Source organism: Leptomonas pyrrhocoris (genome assembly GCF_001293395.1).
Source record: "Leptomonas pyrrhocoris isolate H10 chromosome Unknown, whole genome shotgun sequence".
NCBI lineage: Eukaryota > Euglenozoa > Kinetoplastea > Trypanosomatida > Trypanosomatidae > Leptomonas > Leptomonas pyrrhocoris.
The window spans coordinates 185,193-201,436 of record NW_015438389.1 but is presented as its reverse complement, the minus strand read 5'-3'; the positions used below and the strand labels follow the sequence as shown (position 1 = coordinate 201,436).

The 16,244-nt window shown below is 61.8% G+C and overlaps 7 protein-coding genes across 10 annotated transcripts; all 7 read right to left on the bottom strand.

The window, feature by feature from the left end:
- Nucleotides 1–523: 523 nt before the first annotated feature.
- On the bottom strand, nucleotides 524–1,956 carry ABB37_09660 (hypothetical protein; the record flags this gene model as incomplete). Of its 3 annotated transcripts, none has more annotated exons than XM_015809269.1 (1): nucleotides 524–1,956. In XM_015809269.1, the coding sequence occupies exon 1, from the start codon at nucleotides 1,223–1,225 to the stop codon at nucleotides 524–526; it is 702 nt and encodes a 233-aa protein (XP_015652205.1). In that variant the 5' UTR covers nucleotides 1,226–1,956. The 3 variants fall into 3 exon arrangements, with proteins under 3 accessions (XP_015652205.1, XP_015652206.1, XP_015652207.1); XM_015809270.1 differs by having other exon boundaries at nucleotides 524–1,323; XM_015809271.1 differs by having other exon boundaries at nucleotides 524–1,320.
- A 504-nt stretch (nucleotides 1,957–2,460) lies between these two features.
- ABB37_09659 (hypothetical protein) lies at nucleotides 2,461–5,163 on the bottom strand (the record flags this gene model as incomplete). Its single annotated transcript, XM_015809268.1, has 1 exon — nucleotides 2,461–5,163. One exon carries the CDS (start codon nucleotides 5,161–5,163, stop codon nucleotides 2,461–2,463), a length of 2,703 nt encoding a protein of 900 aa, XP_015652204.1.
- A 1,694-nt stretch (nucleotides 5,164–6,857) lies between these two features.
- Nucleotides 6,858–7,555, bottom strand: ABB37_09658 (hypothetical protein; the record flags this gene model as incomplete). Its single annotated transcript, XM_015809267.1, has 1 exon — nucleotides 6,858–7,555. Exon 1 carries the CDS (start codon nucleotides 7,455–7,457, stop codon nucleotides 6,858–6,860), a length of 600 nt encoding a protein of 199 aa, XP_015652203.1. The 5' UTR covers nucleotides 7,458–7,555.
- Nucleotides 7,556–8,714: 1,159 nt separating this feature from the next.
- ABB37_09657 (hypothetical protein) lies at nucleotides 8,715–9,797 on the bottom strand (the record flags this gene model as incomplete). The annotated part of the gene is made up of 1 exon (XM_015809266.1): nucleotides 8,715–9,797. Exon 1 carries the CDS (start codon nucleotides 9,294–9,296, stop codon nucleotides 8,715–8,717), a length of 582 nt encoding a protein of 193 aa, XP_015652202.1. The 5' UTR covers nucleotides 9,297–9,797.
- Nucleotides 9,798–10,329: 532 nt separating this feature from the next.
- On the bottom strand, nucleotides 10,330–10,929 carry ABB37_09656 (hypothetical protein; the record flags this gene model as incomplete). Its single annotated transcript, XM_015809265.1, has 1 exon — nucleotides 10,330–10,929. The coding sequence occupies one exon, from the start codon at nucleotides 10,927–10,929 to the stop codon at nucleotides 10,330–10,332; it is 600 nt and encodes a 199-aa protein (XP_015652201.1).
- A 1,373-nt stretch (nucleotides 10,930–12,302) lies between these two features.
- Nucleotides 12,303–12,668, bottom strand: ABB37_09655 (hypothetical protein; the record flags this gene model as incomplete). The annotated part of the gene is made up of 1 exon (XM_015809264.1): nucleotides 12,303–12,668. The coding sequence occupies one exon, from the start codon at nucleotides 12,666–12,668 to the stop codon at nucleotides 12,303–12,305; it is 366 nt and encodes a 121-aa protein (XP_015652200.1).
- Nucleotides 12,669–14,015: 1,347 nt separating this feature from the next.
- ABB37_09654 (hypothetical protein) lies at nucleotides 14,016–15,362 on the bottom strand (the record flags this gene model as incomplete). 2 transcript variants are annotated; one of them, XM_015809262.1, is made up of 1 exon in its annotated part: nucleotides 14,016–15,362. In XM_015809262.1, the coding sequence occupies exon 1, from the start codon at nucleotides 14,595–14,597 to the stop codon at nucleotides 14,016–14,018; it is 582 nt and encodes a 193-aa protein (XP_015652198.1). In that variant the 5' UTR covers nucleotides 14,598–15,362. The 2 variants fall into 2 exon arrangements, with proteins under 2 accessions (XP_015652198.1, XP_015652199.1); XM_015809263.1 differs by having other exon boundaries at nucleotides 14,016–15,098.
- Nucleotides 15,363–16,244: the final 882 nt, after the last annotated feature.

Here is a 16,244-nt window from a genome sequence, read left to right as displayed (position 1 = left end):
CAGCAAACAGCGAGTAAAAGATGCGAACTGGCGACCGCCACCAATTCGGCTGTGTCGAACGAGGGAGGAAGGGAGGGAGGGAGAACGCTTCGTACATCTCTGTTCCCTCGTTTCTTTCTTCCTATTTTTTTTTGGGGTTTGGAAGCAGAGATAAGTGGAATTCTATTGCCGTTAATAACAGTAATGATCACAATAATCTCACGCAATTCAAAAGGACGAAAGAAGAGAATTGAATGCCAAGTTGGCCACGATATATATAAAAAGATGTATATATGTATATGCGTATATGCATGCACAAGTATGCCACGAACCTCCTCCCCTCCACGCACGTATGGTGTGTGTTAAGGTGTCTGCTTCTTCCCTCTCCTCTCATGTACATATAACGGTGCATTACCTCACTTCTCCTTTTTTTTTGAGTTTTGAAAAGAACAGCAGGAGCAAACAAAAACCAGAGAAGAGCAACAAGCAAAAAACAAAAGTAATTGAAATGCATATAAGGGAGGAAAAGAAGAAAAATGATTCCTCAGACGGTGTGCGTCGTCCCAGGCGCCTGCAGCGCGTGGCGGTCGCTGAGGACGCCGCCGCACCAGTCACCCTGCTGAAGAATCTCCCGCTGATGCTGCGCGATGACGCAGGAGAGGCAGAAGCACACCGTCAAGAAGTCCTTCACGAACTCCTTGTTGCACGACCCACCGCCGCTGCTGTTGCTGCGGTCGACGCCCTCCTCCTCGCTGCGCAGGTGATAGCGCTGACGCAGGGCGTGCCGCATGAAGCAGGTGTGGAAGAAGAGAGAGCTGGGCAGGTACGGAGAGATGACGGTCAGCCCAACGTCGACGCAAAGAAGCCCGCAGCACAGTGGCCAGAAGATGCCCTCTTGCTCATTCACAATAAGGTTGTGCTGGGCACTGACGATGCAGTACGTGCAGCAACAGGCGTCCGCGCAGATGGACCAGCTGTTCGCGCAGTCGAAGATGCCATCGGAGAAGTCGCGCGGGCCGGTGGGTGGAACCGGCCCCTCGCTGCGCGGATGCGAAGATGCCTCTTCCCCGCTGTCGTCGAGCTTCTTTGCTGGCGCGGAAGGGGTCGGGGGAGGGGGGACGAGAGCGGCGGCCGGCAACGCCTGCGGGTACTGGAGCGTCGACCCCTCCGTCGTATCGTTGTTGAAGTCTAGCACCACCGCCGGTACCGCGTCCTTCTGGCCGTTCTGCGAATTGTAGTTTTCCATCGTCCTTTCTTCCCTTTCCTTTTGTTTCCACTACTTGTTTTGCTTCCTGATGTTGTGTGTGTGTGTGTGTGTGTACGCGTGCTCGGTAGTTTGCTACTACCACGGTTGCAGTGCGCGAAGATAATAATAATAATAATAATTTCATGTGTAGAGGAGGCGAGGAGGGAGGAAAAAGGAAACCCTTTCTTCTTCTTTTGATGACCCGTTATTATTGGCGGTATGCATACACATCAACGATGTTTGCCCGACACCGCCGTGTCGTCCTCCGCGGATGAGGGGCGTCTACTTTCCCAGGAAACCGATTATACCTAAATTGACCTTTCACATGTTTTTTTCTCATGCGGGATATGTGCATACGAAGTGGCAGACGCCTTTTCCAAGTCCGCCTCCAAAGCGGGGCGGTGCCGGCTCGGGTGGGCGGGACTCGACAACAGAAGTGAGCGAGGCGAAGGTCGAAGACCGTCGCAAGGTGAGAAGAGAGAAGCAGAGGCTCCGAAAGCCCATTTCATCATCCTACCATTGCATCCGGACATCACTCCTGGCGCAGGCTTCGAGAATAACTGCTAAATTCGAGCCGTTGACAATGAAGGGAAAGGTAGAAAGAGGGAGAGGAGGAATCATTCTCAGGCCAGGTCATTCCATTCGCAAGCTCCATACACACACACACAACCTCGATAAGAGAGACGGCGACAGCTTAGAGCGCTATTGGCGCATTCGTGATGGGGGCTTCTGACGTGCCCACAAGCCAGACAAAGAAGGAAAGAGGGAGAGAGAGAGAGGAAGGGTGAGAAGTTCTGTCGACTGCGTTCATCGGCGACAAGAGACGCGTTCACGGTCCACGTTGGCACCTGCCGCGAGAGGGATGCAACCCGCGAGTAGCACAGTCAGTATGCTTACATTCATACCAAGGCGAGGAGGACCACGTACACACACCGAACATACACAGCAGCGGAGAAGAGGATACAGATGCTTTTATGTTTGAGTATTTCGCGACGAGTACGATCAACACCAGCAACAACACGAGGAAGGAGCGAAAGGACAGAAAGAAAAAAGAAAAGCACGCATCCGACTTCGTCAACCAAATTGTCTACGTCTACGTCTACATATTAATATACATTAACACTACTGGGCATAAACAAAGCGGCGGAGCAAATACAAGACACGACAGGGCAAAGAAAAATATCGTACTTGTTGTCGCCCCAAAGAGTAAACTGGCGCTTGCACTGTGACCAGCATCAGGCGTGCTTGCTCAACTCCTCCTCCTCCTGTCGTGGCGGCTGTGGGTGACCTTGCTCATGGTGGTGGCTTTGGGCATACACTTGCTTCGATCGCTGCCACAGAGCCTCCAGTCGACTCCTCGAGTTGTCCGCCGCGGCGGCGGAGTTTGTTGCTGCCGTCGCTGCCGCCACGCGCTTCTCACCACCTCGCACCGGCGGAGGACGACACTTCAGCCCATATGGATTGCCATGGCTGAAAGACACCGGGGGAGTGGAAGACGCCTCCTGTGGCGGCGGCGATGGTGCGGGTGCGGTGTCGTCACTCGCACGGCGGTGTACTGGAAGCGGCGAGCGGGCGTGCAGCAGAGACTGGAGCGACGGATGGGGTTGCTGCAGCTGCTTCTCGGTGTGCGAGTGATGACGCAGGGCTGACGCTCCATCCGCATCAGCGTGCGCAGCATCGCCCGTCTTGTCTTGCGCACCGACGGCATTCGCCATCTTCGCAGCTGCCTTCCTGCCACGATGCCCCTCGTGACCCGGCGCCTGCTCCGTATTCCCCACCGCAGTATCCGCTAGCCTTTCAGCGTCTTCATCGGTGTCAGCACTGCAAACGGAGGAGCGCATACTGCCGGTGGATACCGCCCGTGCTACGGCCGCGACGGAGGAGGTGAAGGAGGACGACCGTCGGCCCTTCACCGCCGTCGCATCCTTTGGCGAGGGCAGCGACGAGTTACGGCGTGCCTGCGGGGCGACGCGCGAGGGGGACGGCGTCCATGGCGCACTCCACTGCCTCTCAGCCGCAGCAGGGGAGGATGCCGTGACGATCACAGGTGACTTGCCATCGGTAGCGCCCCTCCCACCGCTGCATCTCGGCTTTCCGGGCGAGTCGGCAGACGGGGGCGGACTCCGTCGTCGTGCCTCCTGCGACGACGAGCTGCTCTTACCGCTTTTCGATCGCCGCGCACTTCGCTGCGACGGGGTCGTCCCGCACGCGGCACTCTGACTGCCTCGCTGCTGCTGCTGCTGCGCAATGAAGTACAAGTACGCATCGCGCGCCATCTTCCCGCCCTTGTAGCTGCCATAAAAAGCCTCGGTGAGCTGATGGTGAGAGAGTTGTGGGTCCGTGCTGCCGCTGCTGCTGCTGCTGTTCCCGTTGTTGTAAGGACGATTGCCGGATCGCGCTCCATTCAAGTCTCTTCCCGAGTCCGTCAGCGCGGTATTCATTGGCGTACTGCCGGTGGTGCTTTGACGGCTGCTCCGCTCGGTCAGCGAGCGCCGCGGTGGGGAATAAGCCGTTGGTGCTGACGCTGCAGCGACAGATGACGATGACTTCCGTTGAGACAACCGTTGCTGCTGATGTTGCGACACGTGACCGTGCCGGACGGGAGCACACTTCGGTTCTGAAAGGGGAGGCAACGCGCCGTTGGCCCACGTCAACGCCCGATCGTGCTCACCGTCCACGGCGCCGTTACCAGAGAAGATCGGGGCGTTCTGCCGCTTCCACGGACTGTAATCAGAGGTGGTAGAGGGGGCGGCGTCGCCACTGAGGCGCATTGTTGCCGCTGCTGTCATCCTATCCTTCACGCGTTGTTTACGTCCCTGCTGTCGAGGAGAGGTGAGTGGCTCGGCAGCCGTCGTGGTGGTCGTGCCGCCCTCGGTGCGCATCGACATCTCTGTCGGAAACAAGGCAGAGGATAGAGGGCTCACGCGCCAAGCGGCGGCCCCCTCAACATCACCACCCCCACGAACATTACTATTACTGTTGTTATTATAGCTATTTTGATGACGGTTATCACTACCTCGACGGCACCGTGGCGAGTTGAGTGCTCCTGTTGCTACCACCGCTGCTGCGTCTTGGCCAGGCGAGATCGGCTCCTCGCAGCTCCACGACGCTCGACGGTCCACACCGCCGCCCGTCACCGAGCTGCGCCGTCGCTGCTGCTGCTGCTCTTGCTGATGCGCTTCATGCGCTTGTATTCGCCTCGAAGTGGCGACCATCGCTTCCGCGAGCGTCACATCGAACGTCACGTCCTGCGCGCGCGCCATCGACGCACGGGACACACCACCGCCGCTGTTGCCGCTTAAGGTTGAGCGTCGTCGACGACTGTGGAGCGAGTTCTCCTTCGCGGCACCGCCCGTTGCGGACGACGACGTTCCCCCGCCCCACCCCACCGTCTCCGCTTCCCTCTCATTCAAGGGCACGGCAGACGAGACGCCGTCCGCTCCGGCGTCGATGCTCGCCATCTGTGTCACACGAACGGCGTTGGACAGCTCCTCGCGGTCGAGTGTGCCGGGGAGAAAGCCCGCGTAGTACGAGATCCGCCGTGGTTGTTGTTGCTGCTGCTGTGACGCACGCTGCACCGGTGGGGAGGGCAGACTAGACGACGGGCCGGCGGTGCCGGTAGATTGGATGGGTGGCTCGCACGTGGTGGCAAGCCACGCCCAGTAGGCGTTGACCTGGTCATCATCATCGTCGTCGCTCGCGTGCTGCTGCTGCGCGTTTCGCGTGACGTGCGCGTTTGTTTCCATTAGAAATTGCGCTGCGGAGGACGGCGACGGTGGTGGAGGCGCCTTATCGCACCCGACTCCGTGTGCAGGGTGGTGCGCCTTCGACGCTACAGATGAGGAAGAGGCGGAGGACGATGACCGACTTCCTTGTCGCCGCTCCGAGGGCGACTGACGTACGACGTCAAGGGCGTTCGTCTCAGCAGCGGCAGACATTTTGGATGATCAAAATGGAAGAAGAAGAAAGGAAAAAAAGAAAGGCGAAGGAGCCGAAGGAATGCGACTCCAAACGGGGTCCGCCGAAAAGAGATCTGCGGAGGCGAGACGCGCGGTGGGGTGGAGTACGGCGCTCGATGCGTCTCCTCCCCAAATAAACAAGCAAACAAACCACGGTTATCGTCCCTTCACCTTTATAATCCTTCGGAGGAGAGGTAAAGCGAAACACGACGACCGACCCAGTGCAGCAGCAACACTACACGACAACTTACAGCTTTGAAAAGGTTCGATGAATACAAAACAAGAAGAAGGAAAGGAGAGAAGGAAGAGAGGAGGAGAGGCGTGTGGCTCTCTCAACCAAAAAAAAAAAGCAAGAGAAAGCAAAAGAACGAAGGCGATTACAAGACGGAGGAGACTGCAAAAGCGAAGCAATCACGGCGGTACATCAATCGGAATAGTTTGAAAAAAAAAAGGTGGAAAAATAAAGTAGTAAAGAGCAGCAACAAGCAAAAAACAGAAGGGGGGGAGGGGAGGCCGGTGCAGGGGAGATGCGGACAGAAGAGGGAGAGAGAGAGACTCTCGTACAACGATCTTGATAAAAAAAAGGAAAGCGACGAAGAACCACAGCTGTGTGCGTGTGCAGGTGCGCGTGTGTGTGTGTGTGTGTGTGTGTGCCAATATATACATCCATACATAAATGCATACGCTAATGTATTCGAGATTCGATCAGCGGGACTCATCCGCGGCTGCAACAGCCGCTGCCCCACCAAAAAGCAAGGGAATAAACAAAACAAAGAGATGACGAAACACAAGTCGTGACGGGATAGAGCAGGCGATCCGCAAACCCCGTGCCGTACAGCATCAAACCTTCATCAAAACAATACCAAGACGCAAAATCACTCCAAGCAGGATTCAAGAGAGAGAGGAAACAAACAAGCAGAGAAACACCGCCCTTGTTGCTCACTCAAGAGGCGAATATATATATGTTATGGGATAGCAAACACCCCCAACAAGAAGAAGCCGAACGCGCAGCGTGATACTTTCAAAAGATAGACATAAAAACGAAGAGGCAGCGGCTGTACCACCTTCCCCACAAAGTTGTGCCCGGTTATCTTTTGTCTAAACTCGTGGGTGGAGCGCTGAGGCATGTGCGAAGCCCCCAACACAAAGGAAAACATAAGAGAAGAAGAGCGAGAATAGAAGGAGGAGCGGAGGTGGAGAGCAAGAGTTACCGTAAAAGCGCAGCACATCAACATGGTTCGTGCCATGCGAAATGTAGCGGAAGAGGCCGACGACCAAACACACGAGCGGTCGACGTCGCACATCGCCACTCCGTCCACGCACCGCGGCACGCTACACGGCCGTGCGGAGGGACGCGCCAGCGAGGCGGAACCCACGCGTGCGGGCCCGCTCGAGCGCGCACCGTGCGGCCACAGCGGCGCTGCGCATCACGTGCGCCGTGCAGTCCGTTGCGTTGTTCTCGTTGCGTTGTGTGTGAGTTGCGGTGGCACAGCGGGGAGCCGTCACGCACCCCGTGTGAAGTGTACAAAAAGGAATGGAGGGGAGAGCAGCCGCGTGGCGGCGCAGAGGCGGGTGCGGGGCGGCCACACACCCGTACAAAAGCGAATGGGAGAGAAGGGGGGGGGGGGAGATAACAGAAAGAAGAAGCAGGGCGGGCAGCACAACAGCGGGCTCTAGGGTTGGGCTCTCTCGGCGGCCACGTTGGAGGCAGCGGCGGCAGGGGAAGCGGGAAAAGAGGCGGAGGCGGGCTGGCGGGAGCAGAAGAAGGCGTCCAGCTCATCCAGTTCGGCGTCGAACAGCCCGAAGAGGCAGGGCCGGCCCGTAGGCAGATCGAAGTCCTCCCAATGGCGACCGCGGATCGCCTCCCTCGCCGGCTCAGCCTGCAGAGCCTGCCCGCCCCACTCCTCCACGCTGAGGCCCTCGAGGCGCTCCTCCGCCTGCACCGCCGCGTCCCTCGTGGCGAACTCCACAAAGACGGTGCAGTACACCGCCCGGCGTCGCGGCTGGTGTATCCGCACCCTTCGCAGCAGCCGGCGAGAGGGCGGGATGCAGGGGTAGGATGCCGGCTCGCAGGGGACAACGCCGCTGCCGCTGCCGATGGTGGCGGTGTGGCGGAGGCGCTGCACCAGCGACGCGTACCGCAGGTCGGCCGGCTCGCCGAACAGAATCTCGTACACCAAGTGACGCGGCAGCCCCACCGGGACACACCGGATAAAGAGGGTGCGGTGCACTCTCTCCTGCTCCACAGAGGCGGCAAGATGATAATTAAACATGTCGCGTTGAGAATAGGCGGAAGTGCGATGGAGGATGCGAGTGAATGAAGTCACGTGAGCGCGTGCGACGGCCGTGTGGAGCGTGGGGGCGTGGGTCTGAGTGCCGTTGCACGGGCGCGGCGAATAGAAGGCGAGGGAGAGGGAGGGAGGGAGGGGATGAGCGGTGGTGCGCGTGGACGGGCAGGAGACGACGCACGTGTGGGCGGCACGCGGCGGCGCCGCAGACCCACCACCCGAGGCTTCACGAGGGAGCAGGCCGGCTGCAGCCGCAGCGAAGCAAAGCGAGGCGGGGAGAGAGAGCACGGGAGTGAGGGACGGTGCCACCCGCCATCGGCACGGCGCACCCCTCCGGCGAACAGCAGCGCATTCGCCGCACGCAGGCGGACGGACACACACACGCACACACGTGCGAGGCCGTTCTTCCGTTTTACGTTCATGTGGTGGCGCGCCTCTGAGGTAGGCCGAGAAGGCAGAGCAGCAGCGAACAAGAAGCGCACCGGCGCGGCGCAGCCGCAGAGTGGAGAAGCAGGAAGAGGAGAGGAACAAAAGCAGAGGGAAGGAGGGACGGCAGAAGGCGCACGCGCGGCGGGGCCGGCACTTCTGCAGTCGAGGCGACACGATTCTGTGTGCCGTCACCGTCGGCGGCGCACCACCACCGCAACACCATCAGCGGCGCGGCACGTGCGTGCGAGTGTGTCGTGCCGCCGCCGCGGATGGCGCTGCCGGAAGAGGACACGTGTGGCATAGCGTGTGTGCGTGTGCGTGTGTGGAAAGGGCGCCACTCCGCCCCAGCAGCCGACCCTGCCTGCTGGCAGGAGCTGCAGAGGGTGGGGCCGACGCAGCCGAGAGGACGGGGCGCGGTAAGCGCTGCGCTCCCGTAGAGCTCCCCCAGGAGGGTCGCAGCGCCGCAGGCGGGGCATCGCCTGGAGGGAACGGGGGCGTGGGCGGCGGGGAACGCGTTCTGCGGATGGGGCCGGCGGGGGCGCCCGTTGCGCGTGGACGCCGTGGGGGACCTCGACCCGCCCACGCACCGTCCCTGCTTCCCGCGAATCCCACCAAGAGGAGAAGCATATCCCCGACGCGTAGCGCCACCTCAGCCACGCCAGCTTCTCACGCGCGGTCGCCGTCGATTCTCCTGAGACCGCGAGAAGAGCAGGTGCGTGTGCGAGTGTGTTTCGGCGGACCGGCCTCGCACACACACACACACACACACGCACAGCTGGTGCTGTCAGGGCGTACAGTAAGACCTCGTACGCTTCACGGCAGCTCCCAAACTATTCCGGTGGTCCCAACAAAATCGACAGGCGGCGCAGCAGATGCAGCGGCAGGACTGAAGCCGTGCTCCTCATTGAGGAGGCGTTGCTCCCAGGGCCTCAAGGCGAACAGGCAGGGCCTCCCAGTTGGCGGATCGAAGTCCGACCAGTGGGAGTCGTGGATTGGGTTGTCGGCCCAGTCCACCTGCAGAGCCTGCCCGCCCCACTCCTCCACCTCCTTGCCCTCGAGGCGCTCCTCTGCCTCCACCGCCGCCGCCTCCGTGGCGAACTCCACGAAGGCGCAGCGGTACCGGAATCGCCTTGGCGGGTGCACCAGCCGCACCCGGCGAAGATCCCGGCGGGAGGGCCGGATGGGTAGGCGGAGTGCCGCCTCGGAGAGGGCACTCCTGCTGCCGCTGCTGCCGCTGCTGCCCAGATCTTCCAGGGGCAGACTCGCGGGCTCGCCGAACAGGATGTAATACACATCCGATAAGGCGATGCGCGGCGGAATTCCTTTAATTAGGAGGGTGCGCCTGCACCTCTCCTCCTCCTCGGTCGCGGAGGCGGCGGCGCATGACGAGGACATAAAAAAAAAGAGAAAATAGAAAGAGGGATGGGAAAGACGAATGTGGGAGGACACGTGGGCGCGTGCCTTCCGTCACTCGCCTTCCCCATCCCTCTTTCTCCTTTTTCACCTTGCTATGCGCGCTGACCACCGCAACTACCATCCTGCCGCCTCCGTGGAGGAAGAGAGGGCGCACCGCACCCTCTTTATCCGGGGTGTCCCAGTGGGGATCGCCGACACCGATGTGCACGAGATTCTGTTCGGCGAGCTAGTGGACCTGCGGTGCGCGTCGCGGCTGCATCGCCTCCGCACCCGTCGCAGCAGCCGGCGAGAGGGCGGGATGCGGGGGTGGAGAGCAGCCCTTTCTACACACACGTACGCACGCACCTGCACACCTGCACACACGCACACACACACACCTATCACCGCTGCCAACGCCACCACGTCACCACGCAGAGAGATGGCATTGCCGCCTGCTGCCGCCTCTCGTGCCAGGGAGGGTGGTGCGACGCCTTCTGTTCTGCGCAGCGCGGTGTGCATCCCGTTCGAGAACGCATGTGAAGACCAATAAACGAAAGGAGGAAGGGAATGAGAGGGAGGGAGAGAGAGTAAGGGAGGGAGGGGCAGAGGGGAAGAGGTGCAGAGAGGGCCGCAGCGGCGAGCACGAGCGGTCGACGTCGCACATCGCCACTCCGTCCACGCACCGCGGCACGCTACACGGCCGTGCGGAGGGACGCGCCAGCGAGGCGGAACCCACGCGTGCGGGCCCGCTCGAGCGCGCACCGTGCGGCCACAGCGGCGCTGCGCATCACGTGCGCCGTGCAGTCCGTTGCGTTGTTCTCGTTGCGTTGTGTGTGAGTTGCGGTGGCACAGCGGGGAGCCGTCACGCACCCCGTGTGAAGTGTACAAAAAGGAATGGAGGGGAGAGCAGCCGCGTGGCGGCGCAGAGGCGGGTGCGGGGCGGCCACACACCCGTACAAAAGCGAATGGGAGAGAAGGGGGGGGGGGGAGATAACAGAAAGAAGAAGCAGGGCGGGCAGCACAACAGCGGGCTCTAGGGTTGGGCTCTCTCGGCGGCCACGTTGGAGGCAGCGGCGGCAGGGGAAGCGGGAAAAGAGGCGGAGGCGGGCTGGCGGGAGCAGAAGAAGGCGTCCAGCTCATCCAGTTCGGCGTCGAACAGCCCGAAGAGGCAGGGCCGGCCCGTAGGCAGATCGAAGTCCTCCCAATGGCGACCGCGGATCGCCTCCCTCGCCGGCTCAGCCTGCAGAGCCTGCCCGCCCCACTCCTCCACGCTGAGGCCCTCGAGGCGCTCCTCCGCCTGCACCGCCGCGTCCCTCGTGGCGAACTCCACAAAGACGGTGCAGTACACCGCCCGGCGTCGCGGCTGGTGTATCCGCACCCTTCGCAGCAGCCGGCGAGAGGGCGGGATGCAGGGGTAGGATGCCGGCTCGCAGGGGACAACGCCGCTGCCGCTGCCGATGGTGGCGGTGTGGCGGAGGCGCTGCACCAGCGACGCGTACCGCAGGTCGGCCGGCTCGCCGAACAGAATCTCGTACACCAAGTGACGCGGCAGCCCCACCGGGACACACCGGATAAAGAGGGTGCGGTGCACTCTCTCCTGCTCCACAGAGGCGGCAAGATGATAATTAAACATGTCGCGTTGAGAATAGGCGGAAGTGCGATGGAGGATGCGAGTGAATGAAGTCACGTGAGCGCGTGCGACGGCCGTGTGGAGCGTGGGGGCGTGGGTCTGAGTGCCGTTGCACGGGCGCGGCGAATAGAAGGCGAGGGAGAGGGAGGGAGGGAGGGGATGAGCGGTGGTGCGCGTGGACGGGCAGGAGACGACGCACGTGTGGGCGGCACGCGGCGGCGCCGCAGACCCACCACCCGAGGCTTCACGAGGGAGCAGGCCGGCTGCAGCCGCAGCGAAGCAAAGCGAGGCGGGGAGAGAGAGCACGGGAGTGAGGGACGGTGCCACCCGCCATCGGCACGGCGCACCCCTCCGGCGAACAGCAGCGCATTCGCCGCACGCAGGCGGACGGACACACACACGCACACACGTGCGAGGCCGTTCTTCCGTTTTACGTTCATGTGGTGGCGCGCCTCTGAGGTAGGCCGAGAAGGCAGAGCAGCAGCGAACAAGAAGCGCACCGGCGCGGCGCAGCCGCAGAGTGGAGAAGCAGGAAGAGGAGAGGAACAAAAGCAGAGGGAAGGAGGGACGGCAGAAGGCGCACGCGCGGCGGGGCCGGCACTTCTGCAGTCGAGGCGACACGATTCTGTGTGCCGTCACCGTCGGCGGCGCACCACCACCGCAACACCATCAGCGGCGCGGCACGTGCGTGCGAGTGTGTCGTGCCGCCGCCGCGGATGGCGCTGCCGGAAGAGGACACGTGTGGCATAGCGTGTGTGCGTGTGCGTGTGTGGAAAGGGCGCCACTCCGCCCCAGCAGCCGACCCTGCCTGCTGGCAGGAGCTGCAGAGGGTGGGGCCGACGCAGCCGAGAGGACGGGGCGCGGTAAGCGCTGCGCTCCCGTAGAGCTCCCCCAGGAGGGTCGCAGCGCCGCAGGCGGGGCATCGCCTGGAGGGAACGGGGGCGTGGGCGGCGGGGAACGCGTTCTGCGGATGGGGCCGGCGGGGGCGCCCGTTGCGCGTGGACGCCGTGGGGGACCTCGACCCGCCCACGCACCGTCCCTGCTTCCCGCGAATCCCACCAAGAGGAGAAGCATATCCCCGACGCGTAGCGCCACCTCAGCCACGCCAGCTTCTCACGCGCGGTCGCCGTCGATTCTCCTGAGACCGCGAGAAGAGCAGGTGCGTGTGCGAGTGTGTTTCGGCGGACCGGCCTCGCACACACACACACACACACACGCACAGCTGGTGCTGTCAGGGCGTACAGTAAGACCTCGTACGCTTCACGGCAGCTCCCAAACTATTCCGGTGGTCCCAACAAAATCGACAGGCGGCGCAGCAGATGCAGCGGCAGGACTGAAGCCGTGCTCCTCATTGAGGAGGCGTTGCTCCCAGGGCCTCAAGGCGAACAGGCAGGGCCTCCCAGTTGGCGGATCGAAGTCCGACCAGTGGGAGTCGTGGATTGGGTTGTCGGCCCAGTCCACCTGCAGAGCCTGCCCGCCCCACTCCTCCACCTCCTTGCCCTCGAGGCGCTCCTCTGCCTCCACCGCCGCCGCCTCCGTGGCGAACTCCACGAAGGCGCAGCGGTACCGGAATCGCCTTGGCGGGTGCACCAGCCGCACCCGGCGAAGATCCCGGCGGGAGGGCCGGATGGGTAGGCGGAGTGCCGCCTCGGAGAGGGCACTCCTGCTGCCGCTGCTGCCGCTGCTGCCCAGATCTTCCAGGGGCAGACTCGCGGGCTCGCCGAACAGGATGTAATACACATCCGATAAGGCGATGCGCGGCGGAATTCCTTTAATTAGGAGGGTGCGCCTGCACCTCTCCTCCTCCTCGGTCGCGGAGCGACGGCGCAAGACGAGGACATAAAAAAAAAAGAGAAAATAGAAAGCGGTAGAAGAGAAAAGGGCACGTAAACGCTTGCGACAGCCGTGTGGAGCGTGGGGGCGTGGGTCTGAGTGCCGTTGCACGGGCGCGGCGAATAGAAGGCGAGGGAGAGGGAGGGAGGGAGGGGATGAGCGGTGGTGCGCGTGGACGGGCAGGAGACGACGCACGTGTGGGCGGCACGCGGCGGCGCCGCAGACCCACCACCCGAGGCTTCACGAGGGAGCAGGCCGGCTGCAGCCGCAGCGAAGCAAAGCGAGGCGGGGAGAGAGAGCACGGGAGTGAGGGACGGTGCCACCCGCCATCGGCACGGCGCACCCCTCCGGCGAACAGCAGCGCATTCGCCGCACGCAGGCGGACGGACACACACACGCACACACGTGCGAGGCCGTTCTTCCGTTTTACGTTCATGTGGTGGCGCGCCTCTGAGGTAGGCCGAGAAGGCAGAGCAGCAGCGAACAAGAAGCGCACCGGCGCGGCGCAGCCGCAGAGTGGAGAAGCAGGAAGAGGAGAGGAACAAAAGCAGAGGGAAGGAGGGACGGCAGAAGGCGCACGCGCGGCGGGGCCGGCACTTCTGCAGTCGAGGCGACACGATTCTGTGTGCCGTCACCGTCGGCGGCGCACCACCACCGCAACACCATCAGCGGCGCGGCACGTGCGTGCGAGTGTGTCGTGCCGCCGCCGCGGATGGCGCTGCCGGAAGAGGACACGTGTGGCATAGCGTGTGTGCGTGTGCGTGTGTGGAAAGGGCGCCACTCCGCCCCAGCAGCCGACCCTGCCTGCTGGCAGGAGCTGCAGAGGGTGGGGCCGACGCAGCCGAGAGGACGGGGCGCGGTAAGCGCTGCGCTCCCGTAGAGCTCCCCCAGGAGGGTCGCAGCGCCGCAGGCGGGGCATCGCCTGGAGGGAACGGGGGCGTGGGCGGCGGGGAACGCGTTCTGCGGATGGGGCCGGCGGGGGCGCCCGTTGCGCGTGGACGCCGTGGGGGACCTCGACCCGCCCACGCACCGTCCCTGCTTCCCGCGAATCCCACCAAGAGGAGAAGCATATCCCCGACGCGTAGCGCCACCTCAGCCACGCCAGCTTCTCACGCGCGGTCGCCGTCGATTCTCCTGAGACCGCGAGAAGAGCAGGTGCGTGTGCGAGTGTGTTTCGGCGGACCGGCCTCGCACACACACACACACACACACGCACAGCTGGTGCTGTCAGGGCGTACAGTAAGACCTCGTACGCTTCACGGCAGCTCCCAAACTATTCCGGTGGTCCCAACAAAATCGACAGGCGGCGCAGCAGATGCAGCGGCAGGACTGAAGCCGTGCTCCTCATTGAGGAGGCGTTGCTCCCAGGGCCTCAAGGCGAACAGGCAGGGCCTCCCAGTTGGCGGATCGAAGTCCGACCAGTGGGAGTCGTGGATTGGGTTGTCGGCCCAGTCCACCTGCAGAGCCTGCCCGCCCCACTCCTCCACCTCCTTGCCCTCGAGGCGCTCCTCTGCCTCCACCGCCGCCGCCTCCGTGGCGAACTCCACGAAGGCGCAGCGGTACCGGAATCGCCTTGGCGGGTGCACCAGCCGCACCCGGCGAAGATCCCGGCGGGAGGGCCGGATGGGTAGGCGGAGTGCCGCCTCGGAGAGGGCACTCCTGCTGCCGCTGCTGCCGCTGCTGCCCAGATCTTCCAGGGGCAGACTCGCGGGCTCGCCGAACAGGATGTAATACACATCCGATAAGGCGATGCGCGGCGGAATTCCTTTAATTAGGAGGGTGCGCCTGCACCTCTCCTCCTCCTCGGTCGCGGAGGCGGCGGCGCATGACGAGGACATAAAAAAAAAGAGAAAATAGAAAGAGGGATGGGAAAGACGAATGTGGGAGGACACGTGGGCGCGTGCCTTCCGTCACTCGCCTTCCCCATCCCTCTTTCTCCTTTTTCACCTTGCTATGCGCGCTGACCACCGCAACTACCATCCTGCCGCCTCCGTGGAGGAAGAGAGGGCGCACCGCACCCTCTTTATCCGGGGTGTCCCAGTGGGGATCGCCGACACCGATGTGCACGAGATTCTGTTCGGCGAGCTAGTGGACCTGCGGTGCGCGTCGCGGCTGCATCGCCTCCGCACCCGTCGCAGCAGCCGGCGAGAGGGCGGGATGCGGGGGTGGAGAGCAGCCCTTTCTACACACACGTACGCACGCACCTGCACACCTGCACACACGCACACACACACACCTATCACCGCTGCCAACGCCACCACGTCACCACGCAGAGAGATGGCATTGCCGCCTGCTGCCGCCTCTCGTGCCAGGGAGGGTGGTGCGACGCCTTCTGTTCTGCGCAGCGCGGTGTGCATCCCGTTCGAGAACGCATGTGAAGACCAATAAACGAAAGGAGGAAGGGAATGAGAGGGAGGGAGAGTGAGTGAGTGTTTGTTTATGCAGCTAAAGGGTATCAAAAGGCACGTGGAATAGCGTCCATCCGGGCAGTGAGGTCTTCTGTCTTAATCATACACTTGTATTTACAATCCGTATTTCGTTGTTTCGACGTCCAGCGTAATCACGAGTACGGCCATCATTGCCGTGAGGGTGCGAGATCCGCTTCAACACGAACGAGACGGGAGAGGGGAGAGACGGGCGGTGTGTGCGTGTGTGTGTGTGCGTGCGTGCGTGAGTGGGAGAGAGAACGACGATGAACATAATCCGAAGAAAAACGAAATGAGATGAATTCCGGCTCATCTCTACTTGCGAGAGATTTATATTGTCCAGGCTCTTTTCCCCCCCACACACACACGCAGTGGGGGCTGCAATACACGTGCCATACAGCGCCTTGCTCGCCACCACGTGTACGTCTCCCCTTCCCTCCTCCTCCTCAACACGTCAAACAAGAATGGGAAAACCCGACAGCAATTCACTCTGCGGCCAGCTACGTCAGACACCATTTTGAATTTCGCTTTTTTTCTTCTTAACGAGCAACGTCAATAACAACAAGTAAAGGAAGAAGGGTGTCTTCCGAAACCGACCACGCATTGTCACAGACGGAAACCCGAACACACACACACACACAGTGCTTTCCACGCAGAATAGCTCGGAGAAGATCACGATGAACAGCAGCTCTATTGCTTCTGCTCCTGTTTAACGCGTAGGGCACCACGAAATTCCAATATATATTTATATATATCATGAGGAGGCACACCATGTGGGCCGCCATTCCTTTCTACAGCATTGAGACAGTCCAGACAAAAAGTCAACAGCAGCCCTCGAACGAAGAACGGCGAAAGAAAAGGAACCACCTCTACCTCGTGAAATCAACGAGAGGAACGAGTTTGTTATTTCCTTTTATTTAATAAAGAGAGAAAAGATGGATCTACTGGAGTATTCAACAGAGTGTTTGTCCCAAAGCATCCGCAAATGAAAACAAGATAAAGGAAAACGGCGTGAGACATAAGTGCCTTCGTTCTCTCGCTCTCTCTCTCCACACACAC